This window comes from Thunnus maccoyii, chromosome 12 (genome assembly GCF_910596095.1).
Source record: "Thunnus maccoyii chromosome 12, fThuMac1.1, whole genome shotgun sequence".
NCBI classification, from domain to species: Eukaryota; Metazoa; Chordata; class Actinopteri; order Scombriformes; family Scombridae; genus Thunnus; species Thunnus maccoyii.
The window spans coordinates 7,182,827-7,201,785 of record NC_056544.1 but is presented as its reverse complement, the minus strand read 5'-3'; the positions used below and the strand labels follow the sequence as shown (position 1 = coordinate 7,201,785).

The following is an 18,959-nucleotide window of genomic DNA, read 5'->3' as shown; positions in this document are numbered from 1 at the left end:
TAGCTGGGGACCTTTGTTGCATGTCATGTCCATCTCTCTCTCCCCTTGTTTCCTGTCTTACACTTTGCTGTCCAATGGAGGCAAAAATGCCCCCCCCCCCAAAAAAATCTTTAAAAAAAAAGTTTCTCATATCAGGAGGCCTGTAACAAGTTCCAACTAAAACAAGCTTGCTGCTCGGCAAAATAACATCTAGCTGCACTGCTTCAATATGGTCATCGATTAGGTCTTCTCTCTGATTAAAACAAATATCCACTCTTATATAAACACACACTCCTTCTCCTTTTCGATTACAGTCTTTCCTGACTAAAACATAATTCTCAATTTCAATTTCAGTGTCTTTAATTGAGTTATCCAGCCAAGACTCACTAATGCATAGAAGTCCTAAACGGTTCCTTTGCAGATTAGTCGTATCTTGTTGATCTTGGGCAGAAGGATTCTGATAATCAAATGAAGTAGGTGCAGTCCTCTCTCGGATAAAAGCGATTCTACACATCCGAAGGTGTCTGTACCAAGGGCAGATGTGGTCCCCGTTTTTCGTCCTGTCCCACGACATACTCCCTGTGGGATGCCATTGCTCCCACTAGGCCCGGTTCTGGTCCTCCTCTCTCAGCGTTCTCCAGCACTCTTCCTCCCAGGTGATCAGCCAGCATGGAAGTGTGTTCAGTCCCATCTCCCCTAGCCTCCTTGGCGACGAGACGACCCCAACATAATGTCACCGGGCCAAGGCATTAATGTATATGCCCCTATAATAGCAGGCAGATGGATATAATTAGATGGTTGGTTTGGTTGGTTTGACATACAGGGATACAGGAAAGTCTCGAGGCGAGCTTTCTTTCCATAGCCAAAATGTTTATTGGCTATGTTATTGTGAAGGGACAACTGAACATAATTGTTTTGTAATAGCTTCACTATGAAAGTACTAGAATGAGTATCTAAAAAGTTTATCCATAGATTAAAAATGTGAACAACACACCAAACTTTCCAGACTTTCCAGCCACCATTTAGCCATGCCCCCTGATATTGAGTTGCATCATGGGAAATGTAGGAACTAGTGTTTTTGGAGCTTGACCCATTTTAGGAACTAAAAGTCAGAATATCTCAGCCTCTTTTGCTTATTTGTGCTTTTGTTCTATGAATTACACACACACATGCCCGTCTTTCTCAGCACACATAATAATAATAATAAAATATGTTTTATGTTAATGCAATCTGGCAAACAGTCACATTATTGACTTGTCAGATGCGTAGGCTGATGTTATTGAAATACTACTGAAGTGCGCCTGTTCTTATCTTAAAACAAGCACACTGATTGATATCTGACATTTTGATTTTTGGCGTAGGATTTCCATTAAGGCTCAAGTGCATGAGAGACACACTGAAAGCGCGAATCAGAAGCGTGAGAGCTGAGGAACCTTTTCAGATTGCTCAAGGCACTGTGTACAACAAAGTGCATCTGCATCTATGGCTTGCATCTGTATTGACATTCTAACTGACTGATCAAAGCAAAATGTTAATCCAGCTAATTAATCACGCATCAAAGTGATATGAAGCTAGTTTCATATCGCGGCTGCTCCCTTTCTGCACTGCAGTCAGAAATCCTTGACAGTCGTTCTCATTAATAAGTGCTCAGAGCATTTTCTAATAGTATTATCCTATCTAATTCTGTGTAAAATAATATGATGATAACTTTGTCCCCGTCTATCTAATAGATGTGAGAAAAAACACTTGGGTCATTATGAAGGTATAAATGGATGTGTGTTGTGGGCCTTAAAAGCCCTCTGTGCTTGTGAAATTGTGATTGCTGCTCTGTTAAAAGGTCTGTCCTGCCTGCTTGTCTGTGAGCTCTCCTACCTGTCTATGCCGCTCCGCTTTTAATTAACGCAGCGCAATGATTAAAGTTTTAACTTAATTATCTTTATCTTTTCTCTCAGGGTGTTCAACCCTCCATGGGAAACTGAATGAGACGCTTCGCAAGAGGAGTGGGAAAAAACCAGCAAAGAGAGGCTTGGTGAGATAGAGGAAGATATTAGGTGGTGTGAAAAAAAAGAGAGAAGGAGTGATTGACACCTGCCCTCCAGCTCAGTGTGAAGGGCACAGAATGAAAGAGTGAGAGGAGGGGCACGAAAAGAGGGAAAACAGAAGAGAGAATGAAGACAACCGGAAAACAAGGCCTGCCTCACAGCAAACCTTGCTCAAATTAGGACATCTCACCACAAGACAAGATGATTACAAGAAATCTGCTCCTATTGGTTTCCCTGTGCCTGTCGGAGGGGCTGGCAGGAGGTGCCTTGGCCAGTAAGATTGTACGAAGGAGAGGAGTGAGTGGTTCGCACATGGTGAAACTAGGGGAGAGCAGAGCTGCGGACCAATGGGATGCAAGCGTGGACGCCAACGCAATGCCTGTGGTGACTCTTAGAAACCTGATTAGTCACGAGCAGGCGGGTGACACTGGACCATTTTCCTACTCCAAAATATTGCAGAATCATGCCGCTCCATCAGTAGCCAACAAAGAGAGGCAAGCGTTCAAGCCCAAGCGTGAGGTCGATTCTGTCAATAAAAAAGAAGTGACTCAGCACATTTTATCCAATAACAAGGAGTTAAGCCCTGATGTAAAGAAAGTTAAGAACAATACTAAGAATGTTGAGACCACTACCAAAATAGGTAGGTCAGAGAAAACATTTACAATCCATCACAAGCCAGATCTACATTCCAATAAAACCAGGTTTAAATCAGGTTCGAGATCCAGGGCCAGACCTGATTTGAGTGTCCACACTACAGGTGTGCCAGGAAAAGGATTCAGCATAGACTCAAACCGAAAACTCAACCTCACTGGCAGCTATGGGGTTCTGAAACTGCTGTCGAAAGAGAACCTCGTTAGGATCGTCAATTCCCAGATGCAGAGTGTTCCCAGCCTGAGCTTTCCAAGCAAGGGCAGCCGGAGCAGGAAGAGAGATTTGATTGACGTTAATCATGGACAGTTAGAGGCTCTGAAAGTGCAGAGACAAGATATGGCTGTCACTCAGTCTCACACTGGATTTGATAATCAGACTGCATTTCCTTATGTAAGCCCAGCCACTACTCCAGATCTTAATCGAGACCAGAGCGCTGACACTCGTATTAATCCACTAAATGATGTCAACCCAGCTTTAAGTAGGCAGGATAACTTGGCGATGCAGGCTTCAGACAGTGGTGATAGCAAGAGCAAACATCATGTCCGCTTACTGTCAACACCTCGCAGCGAGGTCAGTCTCAGCCCCGAGAAAGAAGTAATGATCAGCCAAACAGAACCACCATTTACATTGACAAAACATCTTCCACTGTATGTTCCCTCGGAAACAAATGATTCTCCTCCTTCAGTGCTGACAATGCAACCCCTGGGAGTAAGACCGGGGAACAGAGCAGCAGAATCCCATAGAGACCCATTAACAGAGTCAGTTCATACTGCTCAAACAGAACTCACTACAGCTCAGTACCCCGCAGATGAAGACAACAAACTTGTCAACAGCAGTCATGTCCTGAGGCTCCAGCCAGTTCCTGAATGGAGTCACAATACAAAAGATGCCGGGATACAAGCTGTCGATCCAGAAAATGGGAAGGGCCTTGTGTTTGAAGAAGAGGTGGAAGAGGAGTCGCGTAATCGTATGGAAGTGAAGGGGTCGCGCTCTCGCAGCAGGAGGAGCTGGATCTGGAACCAGTTCTTTGTGATTGAAGAATACGCCGGGCCTGAACCTGTGCTCATCGGACGGGTAAGTAAAAAGAAAAACGTCATTCATCATTTACAAGGGCTATGAACTATTTTATGAATGTTTTATGAATATTTAAGACACTGTTACAAGTCTCTTACATGGCTTATTTAACCTCAGGTCCTTCTCTCAGGTACACATCTTATAAAAAGAAGCGCTTAGCATAATTTAACCCCACAGTCACGCTCTGAGTTTTTTTGTGCATTGTTATAAATCTGCAATTGGAATTGATTTACATTGCTTCAGTGCGATGTGGTGCCTTCCAGGTAGCCGTAAAAACTTCAATGAATCAATGGTGCGCTGAGGCGCAACAAAGGCCCCAGATCCTGTATGCCCAAGGGGCTAGTCATGATCACTACCAATCTGCACCCGCCAATGGGAATTGACATATCCTGGAGAATTAATAGCTTTACTTTTTCCTTCCACCATTGATCCTCACCCCAAGGCAGAAAGCAAGAGTAGTCCGAGTGTTCCCTCATTTCCCTGTAGGTCAGCCCTGTCAGCTCTCCTCCCACATGGTCAGAGGTCTGCAAGGTCCCGCTAATGCTATTTCATTTGGACTGATTTACACTTGGTTTGACAGGATTTATCATCGTATTCTCCCCCAGCACAACACACAGAGGGCTGTAGTCCTATTGCTCTGCTCTGTAATTTATTACAATCATTGACTGGGCATGTCTCACCCCCAGCGCCTGACATCTCCCTCCTCTTTTGAAAGAGTGAGCAGATTAGCGTGGAGGAGGTCACGTTGACTGGACAGAAGGTGTCTCGGAGCCACGCACTGTAATGGCTGCTCTCTCAGTCCTCAGCATGCGCCAACTGTCTCGGTACCCAGCTGCGGTAGATGAGCTAATTTATAAGCCTGTGTGGCCAGTTTGCTGAGCAAATGAATAGTAATGATCCCTGTGTGACTGCTGCAGGCTGTTGAAAACCACGAAGTAAGAAGTTGGTGTGCGTATGTGTGAGTGTAGAGGTAGGGCTTGTGGTTAAGAGCTTCAGCTCAGTGGGAGGTGTCTCGCGCTCGATAGACGAAAAGGCCCAATTTGCTTTGTGTTTTTAGATTTTACAGGTGTACACAGATGGACAGGACCCTGCAGCCTTTATGGACAGCCTCCCTGAGTCAGCCGATGATTAGCTAACATTTAATTTAGCTGTTTTTACCTTTGCACTATGACTAATGATGGTCAAAACGGAATGCTATGAAACACTGTTAGTGGCCATGGAGAAGATGCAAGAGCTAGCGGTCCAGCTTACAGATGGCACTGCGTGTAAAGCCATTAGTGCCAATCTGCTGTGTCAAGCAGGTATTTATGCCAGCACATTGTACGGCACTCAAGGAGGGAACAACGCCAGACCACACACACATGCCCATATGATAGTGCTGACACTTGGAGTACACCCAGAAAGCTATTGTGAGAGTGTGTATGTGTGCTGGGCCAGAGATGCGTACGATTAGTACCCTACTGTATTAGACAGTGACGGCACACACATGAATAATGCTCTTATAGATCTTAATACGCTTATGAATTTTTAATCTCCTGCTCTGCTCTGGTGTAGGCCAATGCTATAGGTAGAGAGATCAATGCAGACAGGCTGCCTTGTTTTTTTCCCCTATCAGGGACCTGATTGTGCTTTAATAGGGAGAGAGCTGAGATGGAGAGTGTGAAGAAATTGACTGTACAGGCCAGAACAGCTCCACCTGCCAGATCCAACGCAGTCCAAAAACAGGCTCAATCGGCTGCAAACACGGCTGCCTGTGACTCATAAAACGTGTCTCTCCTTCAGTTGGCTATACTGTTCTCGTGCACACACTCAGACACATAAAACATATCCATGTGCATGTACATCTGAAGGTGTGATCCTGTATTTAAATGCGGGCCCTCTTTAAAAATCTGCCCTCTTACACTGTTTCATGCTGGTTTTTTTATGTGATCTGGGACAGTTCAGTCGGGATAAATCTCTACTAAAGCTGAAAACAAGAGCCAAGACTCTAATCTGTGATGTCAATGGGAGACAAAGGCTCTGCTGCTAAACTGATAATGAATTAGGGGCCAACTTTGTGGACACAGTGACAGCACCCAGTGTAATTTTCCGGGGATATTTATAAGCACTTTCTCTGGTTTCAAACTGTTGGAAGCACAAAAAACAAAAGATACACAAAAAACAAAAAGCAACTCATTTGGTATTAAATCTATGAGTCGAAAGCTGTCCATTCACTGTTGTTGCCCTTGAATTTTTTTTATATCGTCAAAGATCTAAGTTCTTCTTTTCTGTGGTATGTTGTTTTGAGAGAATTGTTCAGGTTCACAACAGTTGCCAAAAAGGTCAAGAAATATATTCTGAGTAGTGGATTGTCTGACTCAGTTTTCTGCTCTCTATCAACACACTCTCTCTCTATCTCTCTCTTACACACACACACACACACACACACACACACACACACACACACACACACACAACCTCATACACAGAGCTACGCACACAAACACATACATGCTCATGCACACACACACACACACATACGCGCGCGCAGACTCACAGACGATGCTGTGTTACTATATTTTCTCACGCTGGAGAGTGTCTGCCCCATGATAATTGTGAATTTAATTGATGCTGTCACATGGTCTGTAACGGGGTTTCAAGTGATTGCAGAGGCAGATTTTTCTTTTCTTGAGGAGAAAAGGCGCCTCAGCAGAGCTGGGATTAAGAAAAAAACACCCTTTCTGATTAGCTTTTTTTCCCCCCTCACTCTCCTCTTGAAATGCAAACTCCCTAACACCCATGTGGGCAGAAAACGTGACATATATAGTAGTTTCTTCCTCTCTATGAGGAAATTCCATCGTCTCCATCTTGCCCTGTTTCACCTTTATAACAGCTTAAGTGTGTGAGCTCCCTAGCAAGTCGGCAGATACGCATGTGTAATTCACTAGTGCATCAGGAAATGGACCTAGGCGATCATTGTCATTAGCATATCATTAACATCAGCACGGACATACATAATTCATAGTAAGTGAAATATGCCTGTATTACACAATTAACATGATTGTCTTTGCCACACATGACACTCACATTACAGCATAGTATGAATATAAAACAAGCAGATATCAATGTGAAACAGTAATTAAATACTTTCAGTTTCTGACACATCAAACTAGAAGTGTATTCTTAGCTTTCTTGTTATGTTTAATCATTCATTAACATTCATTGCTGAAAATTGCACTGCAAATTGCTGTTAAAAGATTCTTCCAGCCTGAGGGCATCTAAAGATATATAAATAACACAGTTATTGACCGTTCTGTTATTGATAACTCCTGCGCCTCTGTGCGTTGCCTCTGGGTGCAACGTGTGCACACATGATATTGCGAAAGCACTCGTAGGAAGTCGACAGAGTGATGCAAGGATGAGAAGGAGACTGTCACACAAAGTTAAGCGGTGGTGTGTGCATGCACGTTTTTCTCTGATGCTGACTGGAGGAGAGACAATTCCTCATTGGCTGTGGTGAAGTTAAATTTACTTGAGTACAAATTTAATTGTATTTCCTCCAGAATCTGGAGTTTATCCTACTTAATACTTTTACTTCACTGCATTTCAGAAGGATATACTGTTCCTTTTACTCCACTACATTTATTTCACAGTTATAGTTAGTTGTTACTTTACAGATTTTACATAGAAAACATGATTAACAACAAAAATATGATGCAAATATACAATGCCGCATTACCAATTACATGTTTACAATCTCAATTCTCAATTGAAAGAACAGTTACTCTTCTTCCTCTATGAAATGTCAGAAAATAGTAAAAAATGACCAACAGTCCACAGCTATATATAAATATATAAATAGTATACTATCACAGAAGACTAAGAAAATCAACAAATATTCATATTTGGAACCAGACGGGAATGTCAGACCAGTGAATTTTTGCTTAGAAATTGACTTAAAATGTGAATTGATGATCAAAAATGTTGCTATTTCATTTTCTGTCAATCTACTAATGGATATATGTATGATAATATTTTTGTCCACTATTATCACCCATTGAAGGAATAGTTTGACACTCTGGGTAATACACTTATTCGCTTTCTTGCCCTGAGTTAGATAAGGAAATTGATATAACTCTCATGTCTGTACGCTAAATATGTAGCTACAGCCAGCAGCAGTTAGCATAGCTGCATAAAGACTGGGAATAGGGAGAAACATCTAGCTGACCTCTGTCCCAACGTAACAGGCAAATGTGAGAGTGGTATTGATCTTCTCCAACTAATCTAACTCTCGGCAAATAAGTGCATGGGCGCATTTCACAAATTGTTGACATAGCAAACTCATTAGCAAACAGTGGATTATTCACACATCCAGCAGATATAGAGCATCGTTAGCGTTCAATTGGAGGCCTGTTTCTGGCATCATGGCAAATGTAAGTCCAGTGTTCGCTCTCCTTTCTGCCATCTGGTTTTGCCCAGGCAGACTGTCACGTATAATGAGTTTATGAGAGCTTTATCACTGAGTGATGAGACTGAATCAAAGCAGTAAAGTTGTGGACCAGAAAACCAAAACAATGAGCTGAAAGACGATAATTCTCAGCGGGTTTGTCACTATGAGCAACACCTTTCACATACAAGTAGTCGTGCACTCCGTTGTTAAACTTAAAATATTGATTATAGATACTTTAAGGAAATAACTTCTTTGTAACAGGGTATTTTACACTGTGATATTGCTACTTTTATGTAAGTAGAGGATCTGAATACTTCTTTAGCTGCTGCTGTAAGCACAAGCTTCATTTTCTCCTGTGATATGAAACAGAGGCTGACACACACGCTGAAAAACACACCAACACTTGTACTTCTTAAAAATCCACATTGTGTTGGCACACAAACCCATCACAAAATACAGGAAGCTTGTAAGTCCTGCTTCAAAGACATAAATAATACCACTCAGATAAAAGGGTCCTTTATGAGGCAGGTAAACTGAAGGAAGGAGAAAGGAGAGAGGCATGGAGTCACACAGACAAAAAAAATAAAAATAAAAAAGCGTGTTATGGTGTCAATAGAAGGGCCACTGCTAACAGTAAACACACACCTCCTGACAAGGAACTCATCAATAATTATTAAAAAAAGACTACTTGCAAACAACTCTGTGTTTTCTTGTGTTTCCACTCTTACTCTCCCTGCAGAAATCATTTAGCCTCCGGGTCTGAGCACAGCAGGGGCTGAGACAGCAATTAGAGAATGACTACTGTGTTGGAGGGAGGGAGGGAAGGGGGAGATAACAAGACAGAGGAGAGCACCATTACCATGCAGGACGAAGAAGGGACGATGCGGAAGAAAAGGGGTAAAACCGGAGAGAAAAGAGGAAGAGGTTAAGAGAAAGTGGATGTACTGTACAGTGAGGGCAGTGTTAATGGCATGTGGAGGGGTACAGAGTGAGGAAAAGTTAATGGCTTACAACCGACGGAGAGGAAGAACGTGTGAGGCAGTTGAGGAAAAAAGAGGGAGGGGAAGGACTGAGAGATCACACATGTTTCTAAAGTTGACCTCACAGCCTGTCAAGGCCTGAAGCAAGCCGGAGAAAGATGGACCAGAGAGAGAAGGAGAGAGTTATGAAAAAGAGGCAGCCAGAGCAATCCAGGGCATCAGCGGAGGGAAAGGCAGGGTTTACACAGATGAAAATACAAGAGAGTAGGGGAGAGAGTGAGAGAATGGAGAAAGCAGTTTGCAAGCCCCTGTGGAGGCCACATTCAAATGTGTCTCTGTGCTGAGTGGGTGCAGGATCACAGAGAAAATAATAAGATGGGATGACTGAGGGAACAAGACTACGAGGAGAAGAAGAGGAAGAAAAGAGGAGAAAATGTGGAGTCTATTAAAGATTGAATTCAAAGGAAACACAGTCTGTCTTTCTCTCCTTTACTTCCAATCTCCCTTCTCTCTTTATAGGCCGTGTTTCATCTCAGGATAATGTCGAACAAATCAGCAAAGCGAGCTTCTGAATTTAAAGCATCATTTTTCCAAATGCGAGAACGGCAGTATTTTACCTCTGAGAGTATATGAACCTCTTTGAATACATCTACACCATTTTCAACTTAATATGAAAATGCACTTGTAGATAACCCCGGATATGTCGGATAGTATGTGTGTAACCTTAACAACCTCAGGTAATGTGATAACATAAAATACAACACAAATTGATGTCGGAGTTGGTTTATTGCCTGAAGTTAACCTTTCAAGGTCAACCGCGTCAATGGTGAGAAATACAGTGTGCGTTTAGGTGTGGAGCCAGTGTGCGGTGATGTGACGTAGTGAATATATGAAGTGAAGAGGCTGTGCAGGAGTTGAATTCATGATTATGCATAACCCAGTGTGAGCTCTGTGCCCGTGACCTTGAGGTAATATTTATGCGTTGGCCTGGACCGTGCACTGCACTTCTCCCCGTGGCCCTGAAGGAGCCCATGAGTCAGGGAGTGGAGGGCACGGCGAGAGAAGAGGGCAGAGGAGGCTAAAGAAGAGGAGAAGTTAAATGACTGGGGTTGTCTGGCAGTCACTAATTATTGTCATAATCATAGAATCTGGTCACATCTGATTTTGTTGGCTTAACTGTTAGCTATCGGTGGATGAACTGGGTAACATATCGATATAATCAGTCAATTAATATATTGATATAAACCTCTCTGTCACCAACAATTATACCCAAAATATCAACTCTTTTTTTAATACCAAAGTATTTAAAAAAAATTTACAAATATTGATATTTTTCTCCAACTGCTGTGGAGTACTCCCATGTCAACATTAATGCTTTGATAAATTAGGTTACTTGGTAAGCCTCTGAGCTTTGAGATTTAGTGTTCTTGGACTAGATTCCAGCACCAAAGGCAGCAAAGCAAATGTGCTAACAAATTTTCATCTTAATCAGAACATTCATTTTTACTTCTAACATGCCTCTGCTCCCAAAGTCACACTGCATGCCACACTTTAGTCATAACCTTCAGTGTTGTTGAATTCTAAATAAAATGAACAAACGAAGCATTGCGTTAGTTCAGGTGGAGCATTTAAGTCGTCTTTATTAGATGATCGGCATCAACAGTTTCATTCGCTCTTCTCAATCACTGGCTCATTCACAGCCGTGTGACTTGTAACGTTCAATCGTGTTCATCGAGGTGCCGATCATGATCATGCCAATACCGTTTGCGTTGCAATCCCCCCCTGCCCAGCCTTCTCCTTATGTGCTAAGTTTTTGCTATGTTGATTTAACTAAGATTTTATGTTATTTTATGTTGATCTCAAGAGAGGATTAATTATCCTAGCGGAATCCTTGCTGCCGCTCATATTCTTTGAGAGCCTCTCAATGAGTCAGCCTTTTCAACTAAAGCTAATTGTTTAACGAGTATAAATGGTCAAGTGTCTGACTGAAGTGTCATCTTGTAAAAAACAAGTATACAGCCACACTAGCGGCATTGTGCTAATTGTAAAGAAAACCAAACTGTAAGATGGATAAAAGTTGAGGTTTCCTTAGCAGTTGTGGCAGAGTAAATTTAAAAATGATAGTGGCTGGTATGTTAGTAGTTATCATTGGCAATACTAACAGGCTGATGTAGCAGGTATGTTCAACATCTTAGCTCAGTGTATTAGCATGCTAATGTTTGCTAACTAGCACTACCATTAATAACAGCTGAGGTTGATGGGAATGTTATTGGCTTTGAAGGTGTTTGGTCATAAACCAAAGTATCAATCACATTGAAATTTTGACCTGATGGTGGCGCTAGATCAAAAGTCAGGGGGATCAACAAAATCCATAAGATTCATCCTCTTGAATGTCTGCACCAAACTTTATTGCAATCCATTCAGTAGTTGTAGAGATACTGTACTGTCACTCTGGACCGAAGTGGTGGACTTACCAACCAACCAACCAACTGACTGAACAACATTACCATTCCTAGAGCTATGCTGCTAGCAGTGAAAGAATTTCATGTTGAATTTTTTACTGGACATTTTCCTGAAATTCCTGTAAAAGCTAAATGAGCACCCTAAATGAGAATTATTTATGGCTGCTATGTTTTATATATTTCTCTAGCTTTGCAATAAAAACATCAATATTTTAATACATTTCTTTGAACACACTTGGCAGTTATTTGTGCACAGCAGCTGGTGTGAGCAGTGGAGGCCACGGCAGAGAGAAGAGGGGCCCCGCCCCAGAGGAGAGGAGGTGGACGGTGAGGGCAGGTCAGAAAAAGAGAGCAGGGTCAGAATGAGATGAGCAGGAGGCCAGGGCAGAACAGAGTGCATGGGTGATAGGTGGCAGCTGATGGGAGGGTGTGACAGAGGTGAAGAAGGAGGAGGAGGAGGAGGAGGAGGAGGAGGATAGGAGTAAAGGAGCTGGAGAGGAGGGAATCCTCTCTTCACCTCGCTGACACACTGGTTAATTTTTTAATGCATCCTGAGAGGCAAGCCAACCCAAAAGCACACATGCTGTGAGATAATCCAACTACAATAACACTCAGTACTCATAAAGCATAAAGTATGTATTCTTATTATATATTTAAAGCCTATGATGATAGGCAAGGACATACACTTTGCAACAGTACAATAATATATATTATATATTTTTACAATAACATATTTAAAAATATGAGTATAATACATTGCCTATTTTTCCTTTATATGTATGTGATAAATAAAATACCATATACAATATATATGTATAATGTTTTTTACAGTTTATGAAAAGTCTTAATGACATTAAAGTTATGTTAAAAATCTCTTACATTAAAATAATTCCTCAATATAATATATAAAATAATATATTGAAATATGGTATTAAATATGTGGTTTATCCTCATATTCACCATACATTAGCTTTTCCTAAGTATTAGTGTACCACTGTGTGCACATGTTAATCCTACACAACTTGTATATTTCTGCCACAAATTTAAAAAAAAAAATCAATTCTACACCCATTTCACAAAAACTCAATACTAATAATAAAGTGAAAAAGAAAAATATGTGTGAAATAAAAAGTGACACAGATAATAAACATCGCTTGAAATTCACTTTCAGTATTGCACACATCTTCTTCCTTTACACACGCACACACAAACACACACACACAAACACACTTAGGCTTTCTGATGGTAAAAGCCATTCCTCTTGGCAGTGGCACGCGGTGGCATATATGTGGGCGATTTGCCCTTTAAATGTACAGCAGTGAGTTAAGCCTCCAGTGGCCTTTTCCAAGCCCGTCTCCCTTGGCTAAAAATATGATGTGAAGTATACAACACCAGAGTGGAGCACTGAAGCAATAAAACACAAACAATCACCCGGCGAGCAGCCACACACGCACTCTCATACATCAGCTGATTATGATAATCAAAAGTGGGATTTGCATACTCTGAGGCTAAAAGCACAGTTTTGTCCTGAATAATGTATTGCGTAGGAAGGGAACAGTGGTGAGATGCATCGAACAGCTTATGGTGCTAAAGGAAAAGTCTAATAATGATGAATAATGAATGTTCTATTAGGAAGTGTGTGTGAATGTGACAGAGAGGGATTTTGCAGTCTGTGTGTGTGTGTGTGTTGAAGTGGAGGCCACGCAGTGTGCCCTCCAGAGACAGACTGAATTAGATCAAATGAGAACAGGGCAACATGTCCACACCACAACTGAATTAAAGAGGCAATCGATGCTAACTAAACTTCAATGCTGAATCAATGGCGGATCAATGCTAAACAATTAACTGCTGCTCCTCATGACGTATTTAAACTGAGTCTCGCTTTAAGACAAACAGACAGATTGCGAGAGGAGACTGTTTTCAATATCGTCTGACATTTCACTGTGAGCGCAGAACAAAAGGGAATTTCCCCCCACACTTGCTGTGAGAATGGGTTTGATTGAAAGTTCAGACGGAATTTAAAACTTGTCACAGTACAAGGGTCTGTCTTCTGAAGTCAAAAGTGCTCCTCAGAGGCTGGTTTGTTTCTGCTCCTGTTTCTGTTGGGGGGGGTGGGAGGGTGGGGTGGGGGTGTTTGAGTGGTTCTGCATAATTGGAAAATGTTTTTGTTATGTGTGTCTGACTCTGCATTGATTAGACAGGAGAGCCGGGCAGTCAAATGAGATTGTTAATTTGCATGCTTGTGTGTGCTGCACCTGTGTGAAGCACTATTTGCATTCTTTTTATGGTTGTGGTTGTCATAGTTATAATGGTTTGGTTTAGCCTGGCAGGGGGTATTTTCACCTAATGACTATTTTTCTCAATTGATATTGTGGTGAATTTTAAAATTAAAGGATAATTATAACTTTGGTTTTATTTTCATGGTCATTTCTATTGCTTAATGTACTAACATAGTAGTGCATACATGATCAGATGAATTTTAAACAGTTATTCCATTCAGCAACAGTGGTAATAACTGTTAATATAGTTGCTCTTGGTTAAAGAACATTTTTTTTGTTTTGTGAAATTTCCAATAATAAATGAAGAATGAATGTATATATACTTGGGTTAAAGTTTTTTTTTTTAGGAGATCCCTGTTTCTCCCACATTAGTACCAAATATTAGATCTTTCCAGGAAACTTCTTGGAAATTATTACAAAATTCTTCATAAATTTGGACCCAGATAAAATGTTGCTGCTTGTCCCCCCTCTAATGTACAATTTGGTGGCTATGTGAAACGTATGGCTGCACTAAATATTACAATTAGCATGGAGGTTAAGTTATGATATTAGGGGACAGGGATTTGCATTTTTTATTTTTATTTTTTTTATGTCAAAGAGAGCATCCAAAGGAAATTATTAATAACACTGGGGATTGTTTTTACTTTTTTTTTTGAAAAGTTAAAGAATAAGGTTCAGCCACCACTCCAATCATTTTCACACACTCCCTTACCTGGTAAAATGGGAATTGCCCTGTTGCAGTAAATCCCACCCTTGGATTGGAGAGACAACATATATGTCCTCTGTGTGTGTAGGTGTCTCGCTCTCTGGAGGTCCAGTAGGGGATCCATTGCTCTTTAGAAGGGAAAGAGAACAAAGACATCTGATGATCGCAGAGCAGATCACAACCAGCCCAGAGAGTTGTTGACTTTAATTATTAGTCGCTGTGTAGATGCTGGCCTCAGCTTTGTGCTGTGCTCTATTAACCACCACACACTTCCTGGCCTGCTCTCAACTGTTTCTTCTCTCTCCATGTCAGGCTCTGCCAGCACTCAATGACACACAAAATGCACAGGCAGGCAGACACACACACACACACACACACACACACACACACACACACACACACACACACACTCACACATATTCTTAGTCACGCCTTGGCTCCTTGTCCACTCTGTGCAATGACTGTGCCAAGTGAAGGTTCAGCCAGGGCAGAAGGAGACTCAGGAGTCATTAAACCTCTTTCTTTATAGTTACTGTGGCCAACACACACACACACACACACACACACACACACACACATACACATACACACATTCTCACCTGGAGAGGCTGTTCTTAAAATTGTCATGTATAGTGTAATACACACGTGCACAAAAAACGTGCCCACATTAACACTTACACATACCCTTTAGTTTTACCTGAGCTGGTAGGTAAGCTGGCCGCAAGGTACAGTTTCATTTCAAACAGGTTCTCTGAAGTCATATGGGCCGTGTCCCAAATTAATTTTGCTGCTGTATTCCCTGATCGAGCTTTTTCTTCAGACATCTTTCTGAATTGGTGAGCCTGCTCCAAATCGATTGGCTGACCCTCTCCTCTCTGCCCCGCTTGACACTACCTGGCTGATATGAAAGAGCTGGCTCAGTCCCAGCCCTGATACCTCCACCCAGCCTAGTTGTGGAATTTGACTGGCTGGCAGGACCTGCGGTTGTCCTATAGGCCTCTGGTTCTTTTGAAGTCGCCACACAGAAGATGAATAGGCTCCCTTCCTCCACAGGCTTGCAGAGGAGATCGGAGGATATTCTCACACCTGTCTGCGTGCCCTTGCAAACTCTCCCTGTTGTGTTTGGGGAATTGAACCTCACTGCCAATCGCAGGGCTCAGCGGTGCTCCGCACTGCCACCGCACACCTATTGGCGTTTTACGTGAGCTGCCAGCCGATTTTCCGCACTTTGTAATTTTTCCTGCTACTGTAACCTCACCTCCGTTTCAGCCTCACACAAGCATAGCTACCACACACACACACTGAACTTGTGGGAGGAAAACATCCACATTCATTAGGCTAATGCACAGCTGTGGAAAAAAACACATTTTCCTGGTGTTTTTATGATTTATTGTGCGGCAGAAATGTGAAATTGTGTATATGGGGTATTAGTTATTTAAGTGATTTAGAGGTTGGCAGAGAGTAGTTTTCCTCCTCGCTTCATGATTTATGGTTATTGCAAAAATATGAAATTGAGTATATGAGTATAAGCATATTACCTTATGATAATATAAGTAATTGAAGAGATTAAGGAGTCTGGGGAGGCTGGGTGTTGCATACACAGCAGGCGCCAGGGAAAATGGAAATGGCAGCTTATCAGGCTGAAATCATTCTCAAAGCAGAGGTGACACATCAGTAAATTTGGCTTTTGTGGCCAGTGGCTTCATATTGTTTGGCTCCTGATATATTTGATGGTATATCAGGGGGATATGAAATGCAGGAGTTATGAGATGTCATATTATTCAAGTTAAACTGATGTGAAATATGGTGATAGCCAGTTTTGTTATGATGTTGTTTGGTTATTTTTGCAAACTGACAGGTGGCTGACAGATATTCCAAGGCTGTGCCACCTCTGTAGCCATAAAATATCCATAGCCATTATATCTGGTGAAGTGCATTTTCCTTATTACACTTTTCTATTAATCTTGGAGGGAAAGATAAGGGTGAGAGGTCAACCTTAAATGGATTTGGTTTCCTTAGGCTGGGCTCTCCTGCTCCAGAATGACTCTGAGCAGTGCTTTCAATCAGCGCTGCCACCACTCACTGTGGTAATGATGGCCGGGGCTTCATTAAGAAGCTCGTTAAGTCCCCTCGTTAAGCTGCAGGGCCGTTAAGACTTTGATTGTTAATGGCTCTCCGTTAAGGAGAGTGAGGAACCAGGCTCCCATGGTGGTTCTTACCAGCCGGGTGCTTTGGCCAATTGGCCCCAGTTGGCCTCCACATAAGATGAAAGATGAGAACAAAACTCAGGTCAAAATGTAAACACTTGTAAGTGAACTTGTGTGACTCTGGCTGCAACAATCACCTGCACAGGAGGTCTGGTAATGCGAGAAAACAAATGGTTGGACCTCAGAAACAGCTCATGCTGTGAGTCAAAATATGAAAAGTGCGAAAAAGTAAATAAACAAAAGTGATTGTAAAACATTTAGCTAATACATACATGACATGCCACTGACACAGATGTACTTCAGTGACAAAAACTTGTAGCAGGTGACATAACATGATTTAATATAACTCAAGCTTACCTGCTGGTTGCCAAGATTAAAGACACTGGCCCTTTGTTCGCTGTGTTCATGTAAATTTGTAAATTTAATTTTGTGCCTCATTAGGCCTTTAAGATGATGCTGTTGCCATGACAAGCCTATATTAAGAAAGTTTTGAAAGTTGGTTAAAATCTGTCTTTTGACTATGAAGCATTCAACCCTTGTTTTCACAGTGGAAAAACACAAGATGTCCATAGAGACTTTTATAACTTTCAAAGTTTTACCAAAGTATGGCTAGATACAAAGCTTCCATAGCAAACTTCACACTCTATGTTCTGACCATTTGAAGCAATACTCAAAGGAGCACCTGCTCAAGAGCTTGACAGAGTTGTTCATGAAGACTGACATGAAAATCGTGTAGTTAGAAATAAATGGTTGTAACATAAGTTTACTTTTTTATGAGTTTTTACATCTACCTTAAAGGCTTACAAGGATGGAGAATCACTTTAACACACGATCACTTTCAATAGTTTCTAGAGATAACTTCAGAAACCGAGCTAGGATGAGCATGCTAAGGCTAGTTTGTGGCATAGCTGATTAAAGATAACCCCTTCAGTAACATTACTGTATACTGTGCATGGGTACAGAGAAAAGCCTTCAAACCAGGACTAGGTCTTTTTCTAGTTTCCTAAGTGCATTCTGCTTTAACACAGCTCCCTCTCTGCTGGCTAGAGTGCTTTCAGATTTCCCAATTTGCATTGTCATTTAAATAGAGGGATCTTTTGAAGGTGAATTCTTGTTTAACTTTTGACTTTGTGCCAAATTTGTTCACACAGTTTTAGCTTTCAACTTTCAAACAGTCTGAACTTATGATTACTTTCTTAGCCATAAACAACCTTGTCAACATCCGTACTTATCGTTTACCCCCCAGGAAGCTGCCGTATCCACGCTATTTCCCCCCTTGAAAAATGGCAATCCTCAAAGTAAATGAACATTTCGATTCACAGTATCCATTCTCATTTCATTTAGCAAATGTGCTTAGCTGTTGCCAGGCAACAATGCTTCCTTGAGCTAAACCCTCATCCCCTCCCCAGCCGGCTCTCCGCTCCTCTCTCCAACTAAAGTCACAATGTCGCACTTTCTTGCGAGTGAGGGCTAATTTAACACTTTTTTTGTCACAGTTACTATTCGATCCACGTAGGTGCGGGGTAATGAGATTGAATCTTGATGTGCTGGGCGCATCCCGCTGGCGTGTCTCTCTTGTCGGGGATGGAGGACAGTGTGGAGCCTTCCCTGATATTACCTCTCCCTGCATGAGAGGAGGCTGGTCGCTACGCTTCTCTGCCATCCCGCCAGGCACTGATCCAATAAAGCTCAACACAGGGCTGTGATCGATACAGCATGTCCCACTACCATGCACAACTCCACTCTCCCTCATATACACCTATTAGTTAGGGAATAATTGATTGGCCTACTGTTCATTATTCCTTTGATTTGGTGCTTTCATTAAATAGCCAGGGCACTGCATGTGCACAGACTAATAAGCTGTCGCCATCCACAGCTGCTTGGAAGTGAATAGAGGCTTTAAGAGTGAGCAGAAGAGCATGTGTTCTGGATATCATTGAGATTAAGGAGATCCTGGTTCATAACTGCTATGCTGCAGGAATAGAGAGATGAGCCACAGTAGAGTGGAAGGAAAGTGTATGTGAGACAGTGGGTGAGAGGGAGGTATTGTACGTATTTCTTTTGTCTGCCTCTGTTTAAATTCATTATATCCTGGAGGCATGCAGAGGATAATCTGCTTGTTTTGTCTCCACTGCCTGTCTTGAAAAAAA

At 41.8% G+C, this 18,959-nt stretch overlaps 1 protein-coding gene across 1 annotated transcript in view; it reads left to right on the top strand.

Annotated features, from left to right (window-relative positions):
- The window catches only part of LOC121908732, a 156,022-nt gene that overhangs the window by 72,397 nt on the left and 64,666 nt on the right, over window positions 1-18,959 (top strand). The window contains exon 4 of the mRNA XM_042428987.1: window positions 1,932-3,746. Within this exon, the coding sequence (XP_042284921.1) occupies window positions 2,223-3,746 (1,524 nt within the window). The 5' untranslated portion in view covers window positions 1,932-2,222. The remainder of the gene's footprint in view (window positions 1-1,931; window positions 3,747-18,959) is intronic.